The sequence below is a fragment of the Pongo abelii genome, chromosome 18 (genome assembly GCF_028885655.2).
Source record: "Pongo abelii isolate AG06213 chromosome 18, NHGRI_mPonAbe1-v2.0_pri, whole genome shotgun sequence".
In the NCBI taxonomy this organism is placed as follows: Eukaryota; Metazoa; Chordata; class Mammalia; order Primates; family Hominidae; genus Pongo; species Pongo abelii.
The window spans coordinates 46,421,048-46,443,028 of NC_072003.2; the positions used below are offsets into that span (position 1 = coordinate 46,421,048).

Sequence of the window (21,981 nt, forward strand, 5' to 3'; positions counted from 1 at the left end):
CTGCTACTTTGCAAAATGGAGAGACAGACAGGTGGGAACAGAGTCATAGCTTACAAGAAGCAGAAGCCCAAGAGCAGAAGATCAAAGATGGAGCCAATACAGGTAGGAAGACTTAACTGAAAAACTGCTGGAGGCTCAGTGTAGACTAGCTTGAGTGTTCAAAACTCCAAAGGTTCAGGGCAGGGGGGAACCCTCACACTTACACTTTTGTGAGTTTTACCTCTAGGAATTCCACCAGATTCTCACTGTGAAGACTAGAGAAAAATACCTTCATGTTTCCAGCAGTAGCATGAGAAGGTAACCATTCTGAAATATGCCCAGAGCTCTCTGTTCTCCCTAACAGCCTGCCTTCAAAGAAAACTTTTACTAGAGCTTAACTGACTTGGGTTTACAAAAGCCTAACTGACATGGGGAAAGGGAAATACTCAACTTCAGCTCCCTCTCATCCTCCTGTCTCACCCAAGAAGACAGGGAAGCTGAGAAGCACTTGTGAAGGTCACAGCCCAGGGACACAGGTTCACTAAAAGAGTGAGACCTAATGACAAGATGACAGAACACTTTTCCTATCCCAGTACTTCATCAACTGGGCTCCTGTATAACAGAGAATTACAGCCCAAAGCACTGTAAGCATTATCTTTCATTTAAGAAGGAGTCTGTAGGGAAACCGACACACCAGAGGAGACAAAAACAAGGACAGTAGAGGAAATAATTGCCTCCAACACAACAGCTACTGCAAACAGTATATACAGCCTAATTCCTAGTTAGATCAACCTTAAAACTTCCACAGTAAAGGTCTGTCTACCTTAGTTTCCTTTACTTAATACATCATATCCAGCTTTCAATAAAAAATTACAGGGCATGCTGAAAGGCAAAAGACAAAACAAAACAAAAAGTCCGAAGAGACAAAGGAAGCATCAAAACAAGACTTATATATAGCAGACATTTTGGAATTATCAGACCAGGAATTTAAAATAACTATGATTAACACGCTAAGGGTGCTAATGGAAAAAAGTAGACAACATACAAGAACAGATGGTTAATGTAAGTAGAGAGAAGGAAACTAAGAATCAAAATGAAATAGAAATAAAAAAACTGTAACAAATGAAGAATGCCTTGATGGACTCATTGGTAGATTGAACATGACCTAAGAAAGAATCAGTTAAGCTTGAAGATGCCAAAGGTATAAATACACATAGTAGGAACACAAGAAGAAAGAGAGAAAGGCAAAAGAATAAATATTTGAAGTAATAATGATTGAGCAATTTCTAAAATTCATGACAGACCTCAAGCCACAGAACCAGGAAGCTCAGAGAACACCAAGCAGGATAAATATTGAAAAAATCTATACCCAAGCATATGATATTCGAACTGCAAAAAATAAAAAACAAAGAGAAAATCTTGAAAGAAGCCAGAAAAAAGAAATGGAAGAAAATATGACTTGGATTCCATATAAAACTGTGATATAATAAAAAAAAAAAGCTCATTTGAGGTTGAAGACCCATGAATTAGGGTGATATGGTTTGGCTGTGTCCCCACCCAAATCTCACCTTGAATTGTAATCCCCATAATCCCCACATGTCATGGGAGGGACCTGGTGGGAGGTAAGTGAATCACAGGAGCGGTTTCCCCCATGGTGTTCTAGTGATAGTGAGTTCTCAGGAGATCTGATGGTTTTATAAGCATCTGGCATTTCCCCTGCTGGCACTCATTCTCTCTCCTGCTGCCCTGTGAAGAGGTGCCTTCTACCATGATTGTAAGTTTCCTGAATCCTCCCCAGCCATGCAGAACTGTGAGTCAATTAAACCTCTTTTCTTTATAAAATTACCCAGTCATGGGTATTTCTTCATAGCAGCATGAGAACGGACTAATACAGAGGGGTAGTGCCAATATGCAGAGCTACAGGTTTTTCTTCAGAAATGCCCAGTATATTATGCATAGGAGGGAATAAGAGATAGCTGGACTAACCCAGGGTTGAAATTTTCCCAGGCAGGTACACTGGAAAGTCAGTGCTTTATAGGAGTTAAAGGTACTGGCAGAAGTAATGTTGGTGTGTGGTAACTAAATAAGGAGGTGGGCAAAGACAATACTGGGCTGATACAGGTCAACAGACTAATGGTTTTAAAGTGGAACAGGTATAATTAGAGTAACAGAGTGGGAGGGCTGGAAAATAGGCTGTGGTCAGAGTTGGATAAATGAAATTAGGGTTTCAGAAGTGAAACCATTCTGGTAGATAAGGTCCGGGTTATGGCCATGGGAGGGAATAGCTAAAACTGAATATGAATAAAACACTCTGAAGTTTTCAAAATGGAGATGAAGGAATATGGGTGGGATCAGTTCATGAGCTGAGTAATTTTTTCCTCTTTCTATACACCTGATAGTCTGCCTATCAGGTGTGACAGAACACATAACCAGCAGAAGAGCTATTCAACTCATGAATTAACTCAAGTGGTAAAGAATACTATATGGGATGTATATTTTCTCTCTCAGTCTCACACTGGGTCACATCCAATATAACACTTTTTACTATGATCTGATGTCAAAGGAATATGAAGAAGAACCACTTTTTCAAGAAGTAAATAATTACGCAAGTGGGCATACATTTGACATTTGTGATACTGGGTAAGTACACTGTGCATTTGTTTACATGCTGATAAAATTGTGATCTATGATATCAGTAAAATATCAGAGAGAAGGAAAATGATATGTGTGAAGGGCAGCTCAACAGGATCTTAATTTCAAAAAAAGTCATAAATGAATGAATGGGAGGCAGATACATTATCTGCAGAAAAGCCCAAAGGTGCTGGGTGGTAACGGTAATCATTATAAAGGCAGCTCTGCATGTTGGACTTTACTTACGTGACTTTCCCAAGGATTCTGTTCACTGTAAGATAGAAGTGGCTTAATATTTTAAGATAAGCAAACAGGAAGCCTTATGAATCTTAGAAGTTGTCACCTGCCTGGCCAGGCGTGGAGGCTCATGCCTGTAATTCCAGCACTTTGGGAGGCCGAGGTGGGCGGATCACGAGGTCAGGAGATCGAGACCATCCTGGCCAACACAGTAAAACCTCATCTCTACTAAAAATACAAAAAATTAGCCGGGCATGGTGGCAGGCACCTGTAGTCCCAGCTACTCGGGAGGCTGAGGCAGGAGAATGGCGTGAGCCCGGGAGGCAGAGCTTGCAGTGAGCCGAGATCTCGCCATTGCACTCCAGCCTGGGGGACGCAGTGAGACTCTGTCTCAAAAAAAAAAAAAAAAAAAAAGTGGCACCTGCCTTGGCTATACAGCCCTTACTATCAAACTTTCACCTAGAACTTGTAAGTAAAATCAGTGGTTTCAAATATAACTTTTTAAAGTTATTACATGACAATGTAATAATCAAAGAGCCACAGAATGGAGATATGGTTAGTTAGAGGGAGAAATGTAGGTCTGAATGTTTCACAAAGTGGGTAGATAATACCTGAATAACTAAGTTAATCTTTAGGCTGATGAATCCCATCCACAGTTTTACAGTGATATAAAAGTATATGGGTTGGACCAAACATTCACATGCATGCTGCAGTGACTGTGGTGACACCTCATCCAGATCGTCTCTTCAGGACCTACACACTTATTCCCTGAGCTGGCCTGTGTTGGCTGCTAACAGCTCACAGCAGGGTTCCTACCTGGAGATTGTTCTTAGCCAAAGGGAGCTGCCTCATACAAACGTTAACACTTTCCTGGCGGCCTGTCTGGATGTGATGTGTGATTGATGCAAGAGTTCAAAAGCCGGGCCCCTCTGGCTCAGTTCGGGCCACATTTGAAGGATCATGCTAGCTCCAGAGCTCCCCATGCATCTTCTCCTTCTGCCACTGCTGCTTTCTTCACTACTTCAGAGGTGTTGCCCCCAGTTTGAGTCTAGATTATATCCCTGTGTCAGGGTCTGTTTCTACACTTCTTAAATATGGGAAGTTTCCGAACTATACATAAAATATTGTCAATGTAATGTTTAATGACAATGTAAGAAAATGAGACAATAATGAGAACACCTAGTTTGTATTGCAGTTCCACTATTTAACAGCTCCATGACTTTGGATAATTTAACTTCTCTGAGTCTCAGTTTCCTTGTCTTTAAATAGGGGCTAATTTCTTATGAAACAAGGATTACTACAAAGACCCCAAACAGTTCCCTGTACACACACACAAACACATGCATGCTTTCAAATACAATATTCTTATTACAGTTTACATGAATTGGTTCTGTCAAAAACTAATTATTTTCACATTTGTTATTTCACTGAAACATTCTATTAGACAGCAAGTCAATAGTAAGACTACACACAAAAAAGTCACTAATTGCCTACTATATGCTTGGCTCTGTGACCTATACTAGGTACACAAGATGACATGGTTCTTGACTTCAGGGGGTTACAGTCTCGTGTGGAGAGGCATCTAATCTACACAAGTGTAATGAAATATTATAAATGCCAAAATGTCTTAAAATAATTGGAGGGGTGGTCATTCCTCTAAGGATATCAGAAAAGGCTTCATAAAGACGACCCTTCAGGTAAGACATTTTTTTAGGAAAGGTACTTTACTTTCAGCACAGTTTTCTTGAGTAATGAAGGATTCTTTAATCACTGCCAGATAGTAATGATATTTGATTATAATCTATAACAACTATTTTGTGTGTGTCTACTTATACATAGAATTTTCATAGACACATTTATAACAGATTTAAATTTACTTACTGTTATCTTACGAGGACAGTCATTAGAACACAGACCACTAAGAACTGTGGAAAAATAAACAACAGGCAATTATTACTATCATAAGTTTATATTTAAAGTGAACTCTAATTTTCTCCCTAAGATCCATTAATATACTCTATTGATTCATAATCACAAGCAGAAACCAATTCAATTTCTTTAGATCTGAGCAAATTAAATTCTGTTGTTCACTTTATACCAATATTTCAGAAACCTTTATTAAACTGTCAAGATGCTATTATTTTGTGAACTATATAGGTGAGATAAATTATGATTATATCATACCATACCTAAAATAGAACCTGTTGGTTCTATTTTCCAATTAGTTAGCTAAATCTAAGGATGACTTAGATTCTGACAGAGGGGTGCCAAATGAGAACCAACTAAAATGTATACTAAGAAAAACATCTACATTCAGTACTTTATATCTCAAACTAGACTTTTTTCATTTATGTAATTCTGGGTCAAAGATTTTGGGTACCTTTGATAACTAATATAGAGAGCATAACTGTAAAATAATTGATGAGTCTACAACAAATATACAAAATAACTTCATGATACATTTATTCTATAACCAGCAAAAAGAGGTTAAAATATCTGAACAATCTTTATCTAAATAATATGAGTTCTGAAATAAAACCATATTTCTACCACTTTTGGTGAAGTGATACCTTTGATAAGAAAGCAGACATTATATGCTATTATTTAAAAATGCTGTATGTTATAAAGAAAGAGAGCTGATAGTTCTCAGTAGGCACAAATTATTTTCTTAATTATGAATATTTGTTTGTAGATTAAAATATATCCAGAAGAAAATGGTTTCTTTTGTTTGTTTGTATTACATGACTATGGAATGACAATCATTCTAATATAAATGTTTCACTTAGGCAGGGTATAATGATTTGAATGTTGCTATCCCCCCAAATTCAAATCTTGGAACCTAATAACCAATGTGACAGTGTTAAGAGGTGGGGCCTTTGTGAAGACAGTAAGTCATGATGGCTCCATCCTCATGAATGGGATTAATGCCTTGACAAAAGAGGCTCCAGTAATTTCTTTTGACCCCTTCTGCCATGTGGCAACATGGTGCCATTTTTGAAGTAGAGGTGAGACCTTACCAGACACTGAATTTGCCAGTGCCTTGACCTTGGACTTCCCAGCCTCAAGAACTGCGAGCAATAAATTTCTGTTGTTTATAAATTACCCTAAGGTGTTTTTTTTTTTTTTTCCTTTTTGAGACAGTCTCTTGCTCTGTCACCAGGCTGGAGTACAGTGGCACGATCTTGGCTCACTGCAACCTCCGCTTCCTGGGTTCAAGTGATTCTCCTGCCTCAGCCTCCCTAGTAGCTGGGACTACAGGCGCACACCACCATGCCTAGCTGATTTTTGTATTTTTAGTAGAGACAGGGTTTCACCATGCTGGCCAGGATGGTCTCAATCTCTTGACCTTGTGATCCGCCTGCCTCGGCCTCCCAAAGTGCTGGGATTACAGGTGTGAGCCACTGGGTCTGGCCAGGTATTTTTTTGATATTAATAGCAGCCTAAATGGACTAAGATACAGAGTATGTAATGTAAAAGGCACCAAGAAATAAGCATGATATATTTCATCACAAAAGAGAATACCTGTTCATTTACTATAGAATATTTACATTAAATACAACTTGAGGAAACAGTGAAATAAATATTTTACACTTGCAAGCAGTTTTCAATGTTTAAATTTCCTACCCCAGCACAGTGCCTGGTTCTCACTCTTTTATTATGAAAACCCTAACTTCTCACTCTCCTTTTATCTTCTTCCCTAAAATTTAGGTAGATATTGGTACTTCTTTTCCAACTGTTCCAAAATGATTTGCATAAGCCTTCATTTAAACCATTATCTTGCTGACCCGCAGTTACTGATGCACACATATGTCTTTGCACGCAGATGTTACCTCTGCATCATTCTGTCCTTATTTTCTCAGGGTCTCATCCAACGTATTTGCTCAATAAATACTTGTTAAAGGAGGAAAAATGATGGCTTATTCAGGCTAGGCACAGTGGCTCACGCCTGTAATCCCAGCACTTTGGGAAGCTGAGGTGGGTGGATTGCTTAAGCTCAGGAGTTTGAGACCAGCCTGGACAACATGGAGAAACCCTGTCTCTACTGGAAAAAAAAAAAAAAAATTAGCCAGATGTGGTGACACACGTCTGTGGTCTCAGCTACTCAGGAGGCTGAGGGAGAAGGATCACTTGAGCTGGGAAGCAGAGGCTGCAGTGATCTGAGATCATGCTACTACATTCCAGCCTTGTGACAGAGGGAGATCCTGTCTGAGAAAAAAAAAAAAAAAAAAAAAAAAAAAAAAAAGATGGATTATTCAATAAATGGTGCTGGATAATTGGTTACTTGGAAAAAAATAAAGTTAGAGTTTACCTCCCTATGTAAAATGTATATTTGAGAAAGACATAATAATAAAAGAACTCTTAAACTTGAACAATAAAAAGACAACCCAGTTGACAAATAGGAAAAGGATCTGAATAGGTATTTCTCCAAAGAAGATATACAGATGGCCACTGAGCTCATGAAAAGATGCGCAACATCATTAACCATCAGAAAAATATACAGCAGAATCATTATGAGATGCATGCCCATGTTCATGGCAGCATTAGTCACAACAGCCAAGAGGTGGAAGCAAGCCAAATGTCCACTGACAGACGAATGAATAAAATATGGTAAATACATAAAATGGAATATTATTCAGCCTTAAAAAGGAAGGAAATCTTGTCACATATTACAATATGGATGAACCCTGAAGACATTATGTTAGGATAAATAAGCAGTCATTTATTGTATAATTTCATTTAATGAGTTATCTAAAGTAGTCAAATTCACAGAGACAAAGTAGAATAGTGCTTAGTGGTGAGTAGGGAAAAGGGAAAAAAGGGAGCTGTTTAATGGGTATAGAGTTTCAGTTTTACAAGAAGAAAAAGTTCTGGAGATGTGTTTCACAACAATGCAAATATACGTAACTCCACTGAACTATACCTTAAAAATGGTTAAGATGGCAAATTTTATGTGACACGTTTTTACCACAATTTAAAAAATGGTTAAGATGGTAAAAAAAAAAATCCATAATGAGTTAACATTTTATACACACTAAGATGGTTATAATAAAACAGTCCAAGAATAACAAATATTGTTGAAGATGTGAAGAAACTGGAACTCTCATACATTTCTGATGGAAATGTGGAATGGTGCAGCTGCTTTGGAAAACAATCTGGCAATTCCTTAAAAGGCTGAACATAAAGTTCTCCTTTGACCCAGTAATTCATTTCCAGCTATATTCCAAGAAAAACAAAAAAACATATATCCAAACAGAAACGTGTACATCAGTGTTCATAGCAGTATTATTCATAATAGCCAAAAGGTGGAAACCATCCAAATGTCCATCAAATGATGACTGGATAAACAAAATCTGGAATATACATGCAACAGAATATCATTTGGCAATTAAAAGGAATAAAGTACTGATGCATATTACAACATGGATGAATCTTGAAAACATTATGCTAAGTGTAAGAAGCCAGTCACACATGACCACATATTATATGACCCCATTTATATGAAATGTCCAGAATAGGCAAATTGATGGATACATAAAGTAGATGAGTGGTTGCCTGGAGCTCCGGGATGATGGGGGTCTAAGAGTGACAGACAAGGCCGGGCGCGGTGGCTCAGGCCTGTAATCCCAGCACTTTTGGAGGCCAAGGCAGGCAGATCACGAGGTCAGGAGATCGAGACCATCCTGGCTAACACAGTGAAACCCTGTCTCTACTAAAAATACAAAAAATTAGCCGGGCGTGGTGGTGGGCACCTGTAGTCCCAGCTACTTGGGAGGCTGAGGCAGGAGAATGGCGTGAACCTGGGAGGCAGAGCTTGCAGTGAGCTGAGATCGCGCCACTGCACTCCAGCCTGGGTGACAGAGCAAGACTCCATCTCAAAAAAAAAAAAAAAAAGAAAAGAGTGACAGACAGTAGGTACAGAGTTTCTTTCTGTGGTGATGACTATATTCTCAAATGACTGACGTGATGGTTGCACAACTCTGAGAATATGCTAAAGCCATTAAATTGTATACTTCAAATGGGTCATGATATGGTATGTGAATTACATCTCAATAAAGCTGTTACAAAATAAGAAAGATACCATAAAACTTTAAAAGACTAGTGACAAAGGGGGTGAACTTTTTGTAATATAACAGTAGAAAGAGATACTATTGCTAATATAAAAAGAACTTCTAGATATCAGTTAGAAAATAATCCAATAGAAAACAAAGGATTTCAAGAAGCAATATCTGGAAGAGAAAATGCAAATAATCAAAAAACACTGAGAAAGACACTCAACTGCACTAGTTAGGAAAAAACCTATTTTATTCCCAAGAGATATGTGAAAAAGAAAAGCATGATAAAATTGCCTGTAAGGAAAATAATAAATATATTATCACAAAGGGCTCTTTAATACATACTACAGTACATTTATAAATCAATTAGAAAATAAGAAAGGACAAGGACTATAGATAGAAATAAAGATACAAATGCCTCTTAAATATATGAAAAAATGCTGAACTTCATTCATTATAAGAACAATATGAAATAAAAATAGGACATATTTTTCACCTAACTGGCAAAGATCAAAAAGTTTAATAACCCCTTGTGTTGGTGAAGGTGTTAGGAAAAGAGCATTTTCATATATATACTGTAGGTGGAAGTAGAAAATTATACAATTTCTGTGAAGGGACATCTGTTAAAAAATACAATATAAAGTTCAAAACCAGGGAGAATTAATCTGTGGTATTGGAAATTACAATAGCAATTACTTTAGGTGAACTGGGTTAGTAACTAATAAGGGGGCTGGAGGGCACATTTTGGATGTTGGTAGTATTTGTTTCTTGATCTGGGTGTAATTGCATGGGTACGTTTACTGTGTTAAAATTTACAGACCTGTGTACTTATGTATACTTTTCTATATGTTATATTTCAATAAAATGTTTATTTAAAAAAATATATGTATTCTTTAACAATTCCATTTTTAATAATTTATCCTACAGGATATTCATTACAGCACTATTCATAATAAGAGATTGAAAACCACATGATATATGTGAATAAGGAACTCATTAAATTATGTTGTAACCATACTATATGATACTATTCAGTAGTTAAAGAAGTTTAAATTGCTTCTTTAACTACTGAATATATTCTAGATTATACATATATATAGGTATATGCATAAAATATCTTAGATACAAAGAGGTTGTCTCTGGGAAGAGAATTGTATCAATGGGAGATGAGTAAAAGGGAGACCTACTTTTATCATATACTCTTGTAGTTTTTAATAGACCATCTGCATTACTTATTTTAAAAACAAATTCATTAGTGAAATAAAAATTAAGAACTCTCAGATGAGTATGTGGTAAACTAGATAGTGTCATATGCTGGTGAAAATATAAATCCCTACAACTTTCAGGGAAGATAATTTGTTATTATTGATTAACATTAAAAACACAGTCTCTTCAATTCATGTCTATCAAATACTGGAAACCAGATATCCACTAAGAGATAAAAAATGAAATAACTTGTGGAATATATATAACATTATGGAATGATATGGAGGTATCAGAAAAATGAGGGAGGCCTGTAAGTTCTGACTTGAAAGGGGGCTTATACTTTGTTAAGGTAAAAAAACCAAGATGCATGCAAATATGTTTCATAAAGTTCCATTTAAAAGTATGTGTTGGGCTGGGCATAGTGGCTCACTCCTGTAATCCAGCACTATGGGAGGCCAAGGTGGGTGGATTAGGAATTCGAGACCAGCCTGGCCAACATGGTGAAACTCCTTTTGTACTAAAAATACAAAAAGTAGCCGGGAGTGGTGGCAGGTGCCTGTAATCCTAGCTACTCGGGAGGCTGGGGCAGGAGAATTGCTTGAATCTGGGAGGCGGAAGTTGCAGTGAGCCGAGATTGCACTACTGGACTCCAGCCTGGGTGATAAAGGGAGACTCCGTCTCTAAATAAATAAATGTGTTGGATGAATCTCAAACATAGTGTTGAGCAAAAGAAGCCAGGCGCCAAGAGCACATCCTGTATGATTTCATTTACATCATGTTCAAAAACAGGGCCTTATGCATCTCTTCCATCTGGATGTTTGCCTGTATCCTTTGTAATACCTTTTATAATAAGCAGGTAAACGTAAGTAAAGTGTTTCCTTGAGTTCTGTGGGCTGCTCTAGCAAATCAAACCCGAGGAGGGGGTCATGGGAACCCTGATTCATGGCCAGTTAGTCAGAAGTACAAGTCCTGACCTGGGACTTGTGATTGGCATCTGCAATGTGGGGCAATCCTGTGGGGCTGAGCCCTCAACCTGTGGGATCTGACAGACTATCTCTAGGTAGATAGTGTCAGAATTGATTGATTGGTTGGTTTATGGAGGGGGAAGGCAGAATCCCTACATATTTTGGTGACCAGAGATAAAATATTCTGTGTGAATATTCTGTGTGACTGTGTGAGAGTAGACGGAACAAAGTTTGGTTTTGTTCTGTCTCTTATGCATAATTATGCATAATTGCATGGTATTCCATCGTGTGTGTGTGTGTGTGTGTGTGTGTGTGTGTGTGTGTGTGTATTTATCCCTCTGTATGTTATGGACTGAATGAGTACCCCCTCCCTCAAATTCATATGTTGAAGCCCTAACCCCCAATGTGGCTGTTCTTGGAGACAGGGCCTCTAAGGAAGCAATTAAGGTTAAATGAGGTCACAGGGAGAGGATCAGTGTCTCCTAATAAGTGAGCTTGCTGTTTCTTTCTACAAGCACATGAAGAGAACATGTGAGAGCACACTGAGATGGCAGCCACCTAGAAACCAGGAGGTGAGGCTGCTCGGAGTGAATCTAGCTTCCCAGCGCTTTGATCTTTAACTTCCCAGCTTCTAAAACTGTGAGAAATAAATTTCTGTTAAGACACTCAGCCTGTGGTATTTTGTTATGGAAGCCTGGGCAGACTAATACACATACATACTTCCTTTTAAAAAAACTTTTTTAGGCCAGGTGCGGTGGCTCACGCCTGTAATCCCAGCACTTTGGGAGGCTGAGGCAGGTGGATCACCTAAGGTCAGGAGTTCAAGACCAGCCTCGCCAACATGGTGAAACCCCGTCTCTACTAAAAATACAAAAAAATTAGCCAGGCATGGTGGTGTGTGCCTGTAATACCAGCTACTAGGGAGGCTGACACAGGAGAATCGCTTGAACCCAGGAGGTGGAGGTTGCAGTGAGCTGAGATCATGCCATTGCATTCCAGCATGGGCAACAAGAACAAAACTCCGTCTCAAAAAAAAAAAATTATGTAGATGAAATCATACTACATACTATTGTGTAATTCCCCCACACTTATTACTTCAACCCATAATTGCATGGTATTCCATTGTGTGTGTGTGTGTGTGTGTGTGTGTGTATGTATTTACCCCTTCTTTTTATTAGGATGTTTAGGTTCTTCCCCTCCTCGTACCCCAATTTTTTTTCCTCCTAAAAACACCATTGGCAAGATCAGCTTTATGGACCTGGTACATTTATACATAGATCTTTGGCACATCTCTGACAATTTCCTTGGAATAAATGTATAAAACAGAATTTCTGGGTTCAATCTGAAAGCTTTTGATATACACAATGAAACTATTCTCCAGAAAAGACTATCAAACATCTAAAAAGACCATTTATTGATCTTCTGGTAAGTGCCAAGCTGTGAACACATGAATTTTATTTTACAAATGTTCTTCCTTAATCTTCATATCAAGACTGTGAAGTAATTCTAATTGTCCCCCGCCTCCTCCTTTTTTTTTTTTTAAATGAAGAGGAAACTGAAGAACTGAAGATTCGGACCATACTCACGGTCACAAGGTGAATGGAACTCTTTTGCAAGACTATGTGGCCACTGCTTTCAACAAGCAACAAGAAACTAACTCATTTAAAGAACACATTATCCTACTATGACAGGAGATGAGAAATCGATGAACTATTGGGTTATTTTCTATATAAGATAAAATGTCTGTGTCTTGGTTAGCATAGTCTAGAGTATTTACTAATATATCACATAATCACATTAGTATTAATCACCTAATACAATTCAAAAATCATGTAATAGTTTCTTCCATTTTGTGTATAATAAGCTAAAAACTTGGTTCTTGCATCTGTTTTTGTTTTTTCACAAGACCTCCTGTCAAATTTGAAGTTTCACATTATAACGTTAGGATCACATGATAAGACTTAAGTGTAACCTTAACTTTGCCACATCTTTTCTCCACTAAGAAATTTTATACAATAAAGTCAAACTAGGTATTAAACATGAAAAAATATGATACATATTTGCCATAGATATGTGTTATAAAAAGGGGTGTCTACATAATACAAATAGAGTATGCATTTCCTTGGTTTTTGCAACCACAGATTCAAGGAGAAACAATACTAACCCTTGATTAATTATCATGCTGGTTCATAATATTGTTTAATTAGGAATTCTGAACTCTCAACATAATATTATAAAAGTTAATGTGTCCACTCAGAAATTATTTTACCTACAGAACAACTTGATCTTTTCCCAGTGACATCTATATGGCTATGCAGCAGGTGAGGCTGACTCAGACTGCGTGGCTTCTGGGCTCTACTAGCTATGTTTGATATATGTATGTTTGATGTAAGGTAGGAAAATATGTCTTTAGCTACATTCAGTAATGATACTGCTTTTGTTAAGGAGTGCTACAGAAGGATGAAATTTTACTTTTAGCTTTGGTTTTACCACTCAAATCCTCTGTGACCCACCATTTAGTTTTCTTTTTTGAGACAGAGTCTGACTCTGTTGCCCACGCTGAAATGCAGTGGCATCATCTTGGCACACTGCAACCTCTACCTCCTGGTAGGGTTCAAGTGATTTTCGTGCCTCAGCCTCCCAAGTAGCTGGGATTACAGGCGCCTGACACCACACGTGTATTTTTAGTAGTGATGGGGTTTCACCATGTTGACCAGGCTGGTCTCGAACTTGGAGCCTCAAGTGATTCGCCTGCCTTGACCTCCCAAACTGCTGGGATTCCAGGTGTGAGCCACCACGCGTGGCCTAGTTTTCTTATAAGAAAAGAAGAGGATACCCACTCTCATACTTACTATCTTCTTCCCCTCTTGAGTTAATGAAATTTGAAAATGTCTGAAAAACATTAGGTTTCTTGAAATTTACAGACCATATAAAGAAAATTTTTATTCTCATTTTTTCCCCTCTTATTGCTCAATATATTAAAGGGACAGACTCATCAGGAATATGGTTTCAATCACAGTTTATTACAATTAGATGTAAATTCTTCATAAAAGGCAGAACTGATTTAAATACTGCTGGAAAACACAACAGAGTGTAAGGGTAAACCTCAAGGCAAATATCTGACACCAATGCTGGCTCAAGGCCGTAAGTGCCACTCCTTTCAAGCTTCCTATTCATTTGGCACAGAAAATCTCAAGTAGGGCCACATCTTGCTGTGTTAGCTAATGAAAGATGTGATCATGGGCAAATCACTTCACTGCTCTCTCTTTTATGGTTTTACAAAAACATTTAAAGTAAGAGAGTTGGATGAAATAATTTCTAAGGTTTATAAAAACCTCTAAACTGGAGTTTTTATAAACCTTATAAATTATTTCGTAATTCTTTGATTCCAAACTGGGATCTATATTGTTATCTGGTAGTTTCAGGTGCTTAATACTCACCCTAGCTCAGAGGGAAGTAGCCTGGGTTTAAAGGGCTCTTTGTGTAAGTTTGCTCACGTGACAAAATTATCTAGAGAACAGAGCCTTGAATAGTCTGGGTCTGAATGAACGAGGCTGGATCACGGATGATGCATCCTCTCGATGTCAGAAATGCAGAGCAGAACGAGAAATGGAACTTGCTATTGTGTAAGCTAATTTTCTGCGTTCTCTTTTTCCTTACAGCATATGTAACATTACATACATACTCACGTATTTTCATCTAAAACTTAAATATAGGATACTATTATAGGAAGCAATCGTGTAAAGCAGAAGGCACATGATAAACAATAAATGTTAGCTATTACTGTTTTGTTTATAAAACAAACTATAGATTCTATCATTCTGGATTTCAGGATTTAGAGGTATCAGCTTTCATTGCTGCAGCTTCTTTTGGTGTGCCTGAAACTTCAGGGACCAGCAGAAGCAGGCAGAGAATGCTCACTGCTCATGGTGGTTATATCTACTAAGTGGCAAAGAGCACAGCTTTTCTAAAATACTTTTCCTGACTTTCCAGATGTTTTACAATAGGCTCTCTTATTTTTGTAATCAGAAAACATAACTAAATAAATACTAAACCAAAACCTTACCAATAAAAAAAAGAAATAATGTGTTAAAGTTCTCTGGCATAATCAAAAAAGTAAAAGGATAGACTGATGGTGATTCTACTAATGTCACCCTGCAATTATAATTTAAAAACTCCACAATGTCAAGCTTATGAACAAGTCAAAATTATTTAAAGTAGTCTATTAAATGAGTGCAAATATGTAATTTCCCCAGTGATATCAGAATAAAAATTTCATCACCTGTGCTTCAGTTAGGTTAAAAAAAACACTATTAAATGCTCCAAGGCTGAATTTACTAAGATTACAGCAAAAGCCCATATTTTAAAAGTGGGACAGTTGTATTACTGATATAAAAATATAGGTTTATGGGTGAAATGAAACTTATTTTTTTAAGTAAGTATAATAACTGGGAAGGTATGCTAAAATACATAAGGGCCCATTATGGAAAAGGGAAATTTAACAGGACAGACACCCGTATGCAATTCTAGCCTTCTACTATTTGTGTTCTTTGCCCCTGTGAGCTTCTTGAAGGCAAGAACTGTTTTTGTTTGATTTTTAAGTGTCTCTCTGTGTTGCTTAGTTCAAGTGTAACTGAATGTTTTTTCACTAGCTAATTTTGGCTAACTCTAGAAGTTTAAGAATTTTTAATCATTTCATAAGCTTTTGTAATTACATATTATTTGTAATCATATTATGGGCTGGGCACAGTGGCTTATGCCTGTAATCCCACCACTTTGGGAGGCCAAAGTGCGCGGATCACTTGAAGTTAGGAGTTTGAGACCAGCCTAGCTAACATAGTGAAACCCCATCTCTACTAAAAATACAAAAATTAGCTGAGTGTGGTGGTGTATTCCTGTAATCCCAGCTACTTGGGAGGCTGAGGCAGGAGAATTGCTTGAACACAGGAGGCAGAGGTTGCAGTGAGCCAAGATCATGCCACTGCACTCTAGCCTGGGTGATAAAGTGAGACTGTCTCAAAAAAGAAAAAGAAATTACAAAAATTCTACACAGGATTATTATAACATTGTGTAATACCCTTTTAAATGAGCTGTTCCAGAAAGTAATTTCTAATACTCCTAGGGATTTTTAAAACCAAATTTGTTTTTAAAGATTAAAAAAATATGAAAACAGCCTATTCACAATTAAATAAAAAGCAGTAATTAAAACACTTGATGAGCTATGTGAAATACTGGTTATTAGGAGATTTAATTTGTAGTTTAAAACATGGACAATGGGATGTGCAATTTGTAAGTTTCTTTTAACATGATAATGCTTAGGATTTCATCATTTCATGTTAAACCATACTGTATGTTATAGTCCATGTATTCTTAAAGATATTTAAAGTATAAAAATTTGGCTTCTAGCATTGTGATTCAGTTTATATTAGCTATTTCACACAAATGTCAAAACCAAAACCCAAATATGGCAATAATCGTGCATAAATACTGTAACACTAAGCCAACGTGCAGGTTGGGAGAAGGATGAGTTAAATAGCCAAAGCTGTAAAGGTCAATACTGTATAATGGTTTTAGTTGTGTTTAAAGTAAAAAAATTCCTGTCTGGATTCTCAGTGACTATTCATATTCCTTCTCCGAAAATGTCTTTAAGCTTTGTTTCTTTAAGACATATGAACACAAAAACATTATCACCTCTTTAAAAATTACTCAAGCTTTGAGCACAGTGTAAAATCAAGTACCTGCTTCCAGACATTCTTGTCATTTAGAAGACATTATTTTAGATATTCTATGGAAGATTTTTTTGTCTGTTATTGATTACCTATCTTTCATTATTTATTTTATTAAATTGTAAAATCATATGCTCTTTGTAAAAAAATACAGAAACATATGTTTTTTGAAGTAATTTTAATCTTGTTCTTTATGTTTACAAACATATTAAATATCAAATATGGTAGTTATGTAATTTATACCTATATAAATATATATACATATATTTCATACACATATAAATTTGTTAAAATTTTTGCTAGTCAGGAGCAGTTTGATCTTTAAGAACATATCGAATAAAAAAAGATAAGTATGTGACATGATGGATATGTTAATTTGTCTGATTTAATAATTTCACAAGGTATACATATACTAAAATATCATATTGTACCCCTTAAATTAAAAAATGTTAAACAAGGAATTAAAAAACAGAAAACATATTGGTTCCAGGTCAGTATGTTTGAACTAACTTCTAGGAGACAATTTCAAAAACAAAACGTATTATTTACCTTCCTTAATTCCCTAAATGTCACTGCAATGTTCAAAAATAATAAATGACAGATATCTTGAGAAATTCTTAAAGGATACTGAATAGGTGAATAAGATTGAGAAAGAGCTAATTAGTGTTGAGCAGGTCAGAGAGCTACTGGGGCAACGGGGGTGGACCCCCCAGCAGCTCACTGGGAAACTTTTCAGCTCAGAGCTGCGGCAGCCGAGAGGGGAAACATGCCAGGGCTGAGGAAAAAACGGGAACGGAGGGTCTCTGGAAAGCAGGCTCCAGGCTTGTGACAGGAAAAGCTGCATTTGTTACTTGGCAGTTCTTGCTAGCTAAGTAAAGTGGGGGATTTGCTGGTGCTTCTAGTCAGTACCCTATATAACTTCACAGTGTTGCCCAAAACACAAACTTTTTAGCATAGAGGATGAAACAACACAAAAAAGCTCAGCAAAGCAGTGAGTTCCTCCCTGTAACATCCTCTCATTACTTCCCACTGGAAAGCACAAATGTGTTCAGACTCAGCCTGTCGACACCCTCGGTTGAGGCCACAGGAGTAAGTCAGGGCTCTTGTGTCTCTTGCTAGTGACTTTCACAGAGAAGGCAGTTGGAGTTCAACTCTAAGGCATCACTTCAGCTCTCCTGAGAGCCCTCAAGCCACCACTTTGCTCAAATATAGCTTCTACCCCTGGTGGGCTCCCAGCTTGTGAGCCCCAAAGGGGAAAGGAAAAAGGAAGCAGTGGCAATTGTCTGATGAGCAGAAGTATATAGTGACCCACCCCGCCCGCAATACCCACCAACACTGATTCTTTTAAGAAATGTAAGCAGAGAAAACTCCTCATGCACAAGAAGAAAAGCAACAGCTTAAGAGAAGGAAGACTAACAGGAATAATCATATAAATGGCCCCCAACTAAACAGAACATGCACAGGAACAGGAGGGAATTTCAAAGATGAGCATATTACAGTAGCCCCCACTTATCCAAGGGGACATGTTCCAAGAACACCAGTGGGTGCCTGAAACTGTGCAGAGCACTGAATCCTAAATATGCTGTTTTTTCCTATATGTACATACCTATGATAAAGTTTAATTTACAAATTGGGCATAGTAAGAGACTAACAACAATAAACTAATAATATAATAGAACAATTGTAACAATAAACTATAATAAAAGTTATGTGAATGTGGTTTTCCACTCTGAAAATATTTTCTTACACTGTACTCACATCTTTTCAGAATACAGTTGACTATGGGTAACTAAAACCACAGAAAGTGAAACTGTGGATAAGTGGGGACTATGCTATATGCAAGAAGAAAATAGAGCATTGTTTATAAAATTCTATAATAGCGAACTTAGTGTTAACAGTAAGAACAAGAGAAAGATATTTTAAGACATACCAGTACTCAGAAAATGTATTAACCTAAGTACAATTTTTCTGAAAATAACTTGAGAAAATACTTCACCAAAAGAAATAGGGGAAAATGTGGTATATAAGAAAAAAGGTGGCAATAAAGCTGGTAAAATTTGTTTAATTACTGATAATATGGTTGTGAATTATTAAGAAAGGATTTATAAAACAGAAGGCACAAAAAGTAAAACAAAATTAATCATCCAGAAATTAAACTTCCATATTATTTCAACAAAACCCAGAGACAGGCAAGGGGAATAAAAGCTTTCCCATTAAGTATCTGCTTTTGGAGAAAAAAGAAAAAAGAAAGCTTTCCCAAAGGAAAGGTCTCATCTTGTTTGGTAAACAAAGGTGAAGATACTGTTACAATTTTAAAAGTCCTAGGGGAAACAGGGTTCATCCAGGTTTGTTAGAAATGAGTTAAGTTCTAGACTAGAATTAAGATTCAGAACCTCCAAGTGTATCTGACAGGAATAACAATAAAAGATGAGAGCTGGTAACTAGTCTTGATTCAGGGGAGAGGGGACCCCACAATTCTGTAATACGCAAGGTCCCCGTCTTCATGTAAGTGCTGTGGATCTGCTGTGCTGTGTGTAAGAGAGGCAGAAGGGCAGTTTACATTGCCATGGCCACATATAAAAGCTTAAGTATCCCCAATTTCCTTAACTGAAAAACAGTGGCATTTAGTATAGGCTGGTTTGAGATTAGAGTAACAGAATAATTGAAGAGCAAAATCAGCTGTGGACATTGCCGATGGCTGTGAAGGCTAATTACGTACTAGTAACTGACTTAAGGCAAACAACCGATAATCAAAGGAAAGAGTGGAAGGGCATCTCAAAACAACTAGAAGGTTATTTTTCTTCCAAATGATTGCTTTAAATTGGGATCTCATTTCCTGTGACCTTTCTGTAAATTACATTATTAATATTTATGTTAATATCTTTAATGCAAAGTTATCCTGTTTTCTAAAACTAAAACCTCCTGCACCAAATTGGCTATCTATGGGTCTCGGCTTGGAGATGTGTGGAGAATCCTCTCCTCAGGATAGTGTTATTGAGACTGCAGGGTGACTTGTCCTGATTTAGGCTGGGAAGTTGAAGGCCAGGGATTCTTAAACTCTTCAGATTAGAGATTCTCAACACTCTCTTCGGTTTTCTGTTTTAACTTTTTACCACAGAACATTTCAAACAAAAGTATAAACATATATAACACTGAAAAGAATAGCAGAATGAACCTCACACACATTTCTCACAATTTCAAAAACTGTCAACAACACATGGCCAACCTCGTTTCATGTATACCCAGCTTCCACATCCCTGGATTACTTTAAAGAAGGACTCAGACATGTCATTTCACTGTCAGGTAGTTTACTGTCTCACTATTTAATGATGTAAAGGCTACATTTTCCTGAGCAGGACCATGATGTGTTCTGAGTATTCTGTTATTATGATTATAAGTTAGAGCAGTGGTCCCCAACCTTTCTGGCACCACGGATGGGTTTTGCAGAAGAAGGACAATTTTTTCACGGATGGGGGTTAGATGGGGGATGGTTTCAGGATTGTTCCACCTCAGATTATCAGGCATTAGTTAGATTCTCATAAGGAGCACACAACCTAGATCCCTCACATGTGCAGTTCACAATAGGCGTCGTGCTCCTGTGAGAATCTAATGCTACTGCTGATCTGACAGGAGGCAGAGCTCAGGCGGTAATGCCAGTGATGGGGTGCGGCTGTAAATACAGGGGAAGTTTTGCTCGCCTTCTGGCCGTTCACCTCCTGTTGTGCGGCCTGGTTCCTAATAGGTCTCAGACTAGTACTGGTCTGCGGCCTGGGGTTTGGTACTCCTGCGTTACGGTGTGTTTTAACAATAAAAACTAGAGTAATTTTATTGGAACAATTTTTTAAAAATTCAACAGATACCTATAAAGGGCCTACTATACACCAGACATGAGTATCAATGGACAGAACTAACTAAATATGCACATTTTGACTTGAGTTTTCGAACAACTAAACTGATTCATAAAAGAAGTCTGTGTTGCATTATGAGGAGGTGAGGTCTCCTTTAGTACAAAGCATTCAAGCAGAAGCTAAGATACTGCATTAGGTTAGACTTGGGCAAGATGCCTTTTGAGATTTTCCCCATCTCTAAGATCTTGTTTTTGTAATTTAAAAAAATGTAAATTAATAAATGCCAAGGAAGAACTTGAGACCCTAAATTATATGCATACATTTTCCCACGTGGATAATTTCTAAATGATCAGTATTAAAAAAGTCAGACCTTCTTTTGCCTCACCCTGAGAACTGCCTACTTTCTTTAGCATATTATTATTATTATTACAACTGGGAATTGGAATATCTTATCAATGTTACAAAAACCCTATGCTCTGATTCCCATCCATTCTACCTGGCTGGGGACCTCTGTGCGAGGGAAGAACTTGCAGACTTGAGCATGGAAAGCAGTGGAGTCGCAGGCCCTCATGCTAGTCAGCAAAACTCACAAGTATAGACAGTTCAATCACATTCTATTGTAAGAGTATAAAACAGAAGTTTTAGTATAAAAGTAGTTTCAAGGCTTGAATAAAAGAACTTGCTGAGCACAGGGAGAACTTGATTTGTTCTAACAATATACAGATTAATATCTCTTGCACTTGAAATTTTCCTTAGTACTTACTGCGTAACATCTGTCCTAGAAAGAATTAATCTTTAATCTGTCCAGGTATGCACATGCACATACCACATTCAGATGAACTAAGTAATAAATCTATGTTTTTTTTTTTTAAGCTTCAGACTTGAGAAAATAGTTCCTTTAAAGTACATTGGCTCCAGCCTGGCCAACATGGCAAAAACTTGTCTCTACTAAAAATACAAAAAATTAGCGAGGCATGGCAGCACATGTCTGTAATCCCAGCTACTCGGGAAGCTGAGGCATGAGAATCGCTTCAACCTGGGAGGCAGAGGGTGCAGTGAGCCAAGATCGTGCCACTGCACTCCAGTCTGGGCAACAGAGTGAGATTCTGTCTCAAAAAAGTTTACTGAAGTACACTGGCAAAATTCAAATGAAAGAAGGAAAAATCCCACAGTTATCTCATTAAACAGAAAGAAAACAATATTTTGAAAGAGAATTATTAATTTAAATTTAATGTATATTTTTGAAGCAAATCACACTTATGATAAGTTGGAGCAAAACGGTTAGTTTTACAGGAGCCCATTAAAATAATGAGAGGAAAAACTCACTGTTACTCAT

General features: G+C 37.3%; 1 protein-coding gene across 1 annotated transcript in view; it reads right to left on the reverse strand.

The window, feature by feature from the left end:
- ITFG1 (integrin alpha FG-GAP repeat containing 1) overlaps positions 1–21,981 on the reverse strand; it is a 300,856-nt gene that overhangs the window by 69,342 nt on the left and 209,533 nt on the right. The window contains 1 exon segment of the mRNA NM_001132452.2: positions 4,729–4,772. Coding sequence (NP_001125924.1) covers positions 4,729–4,772 — 44 coding nt within the window.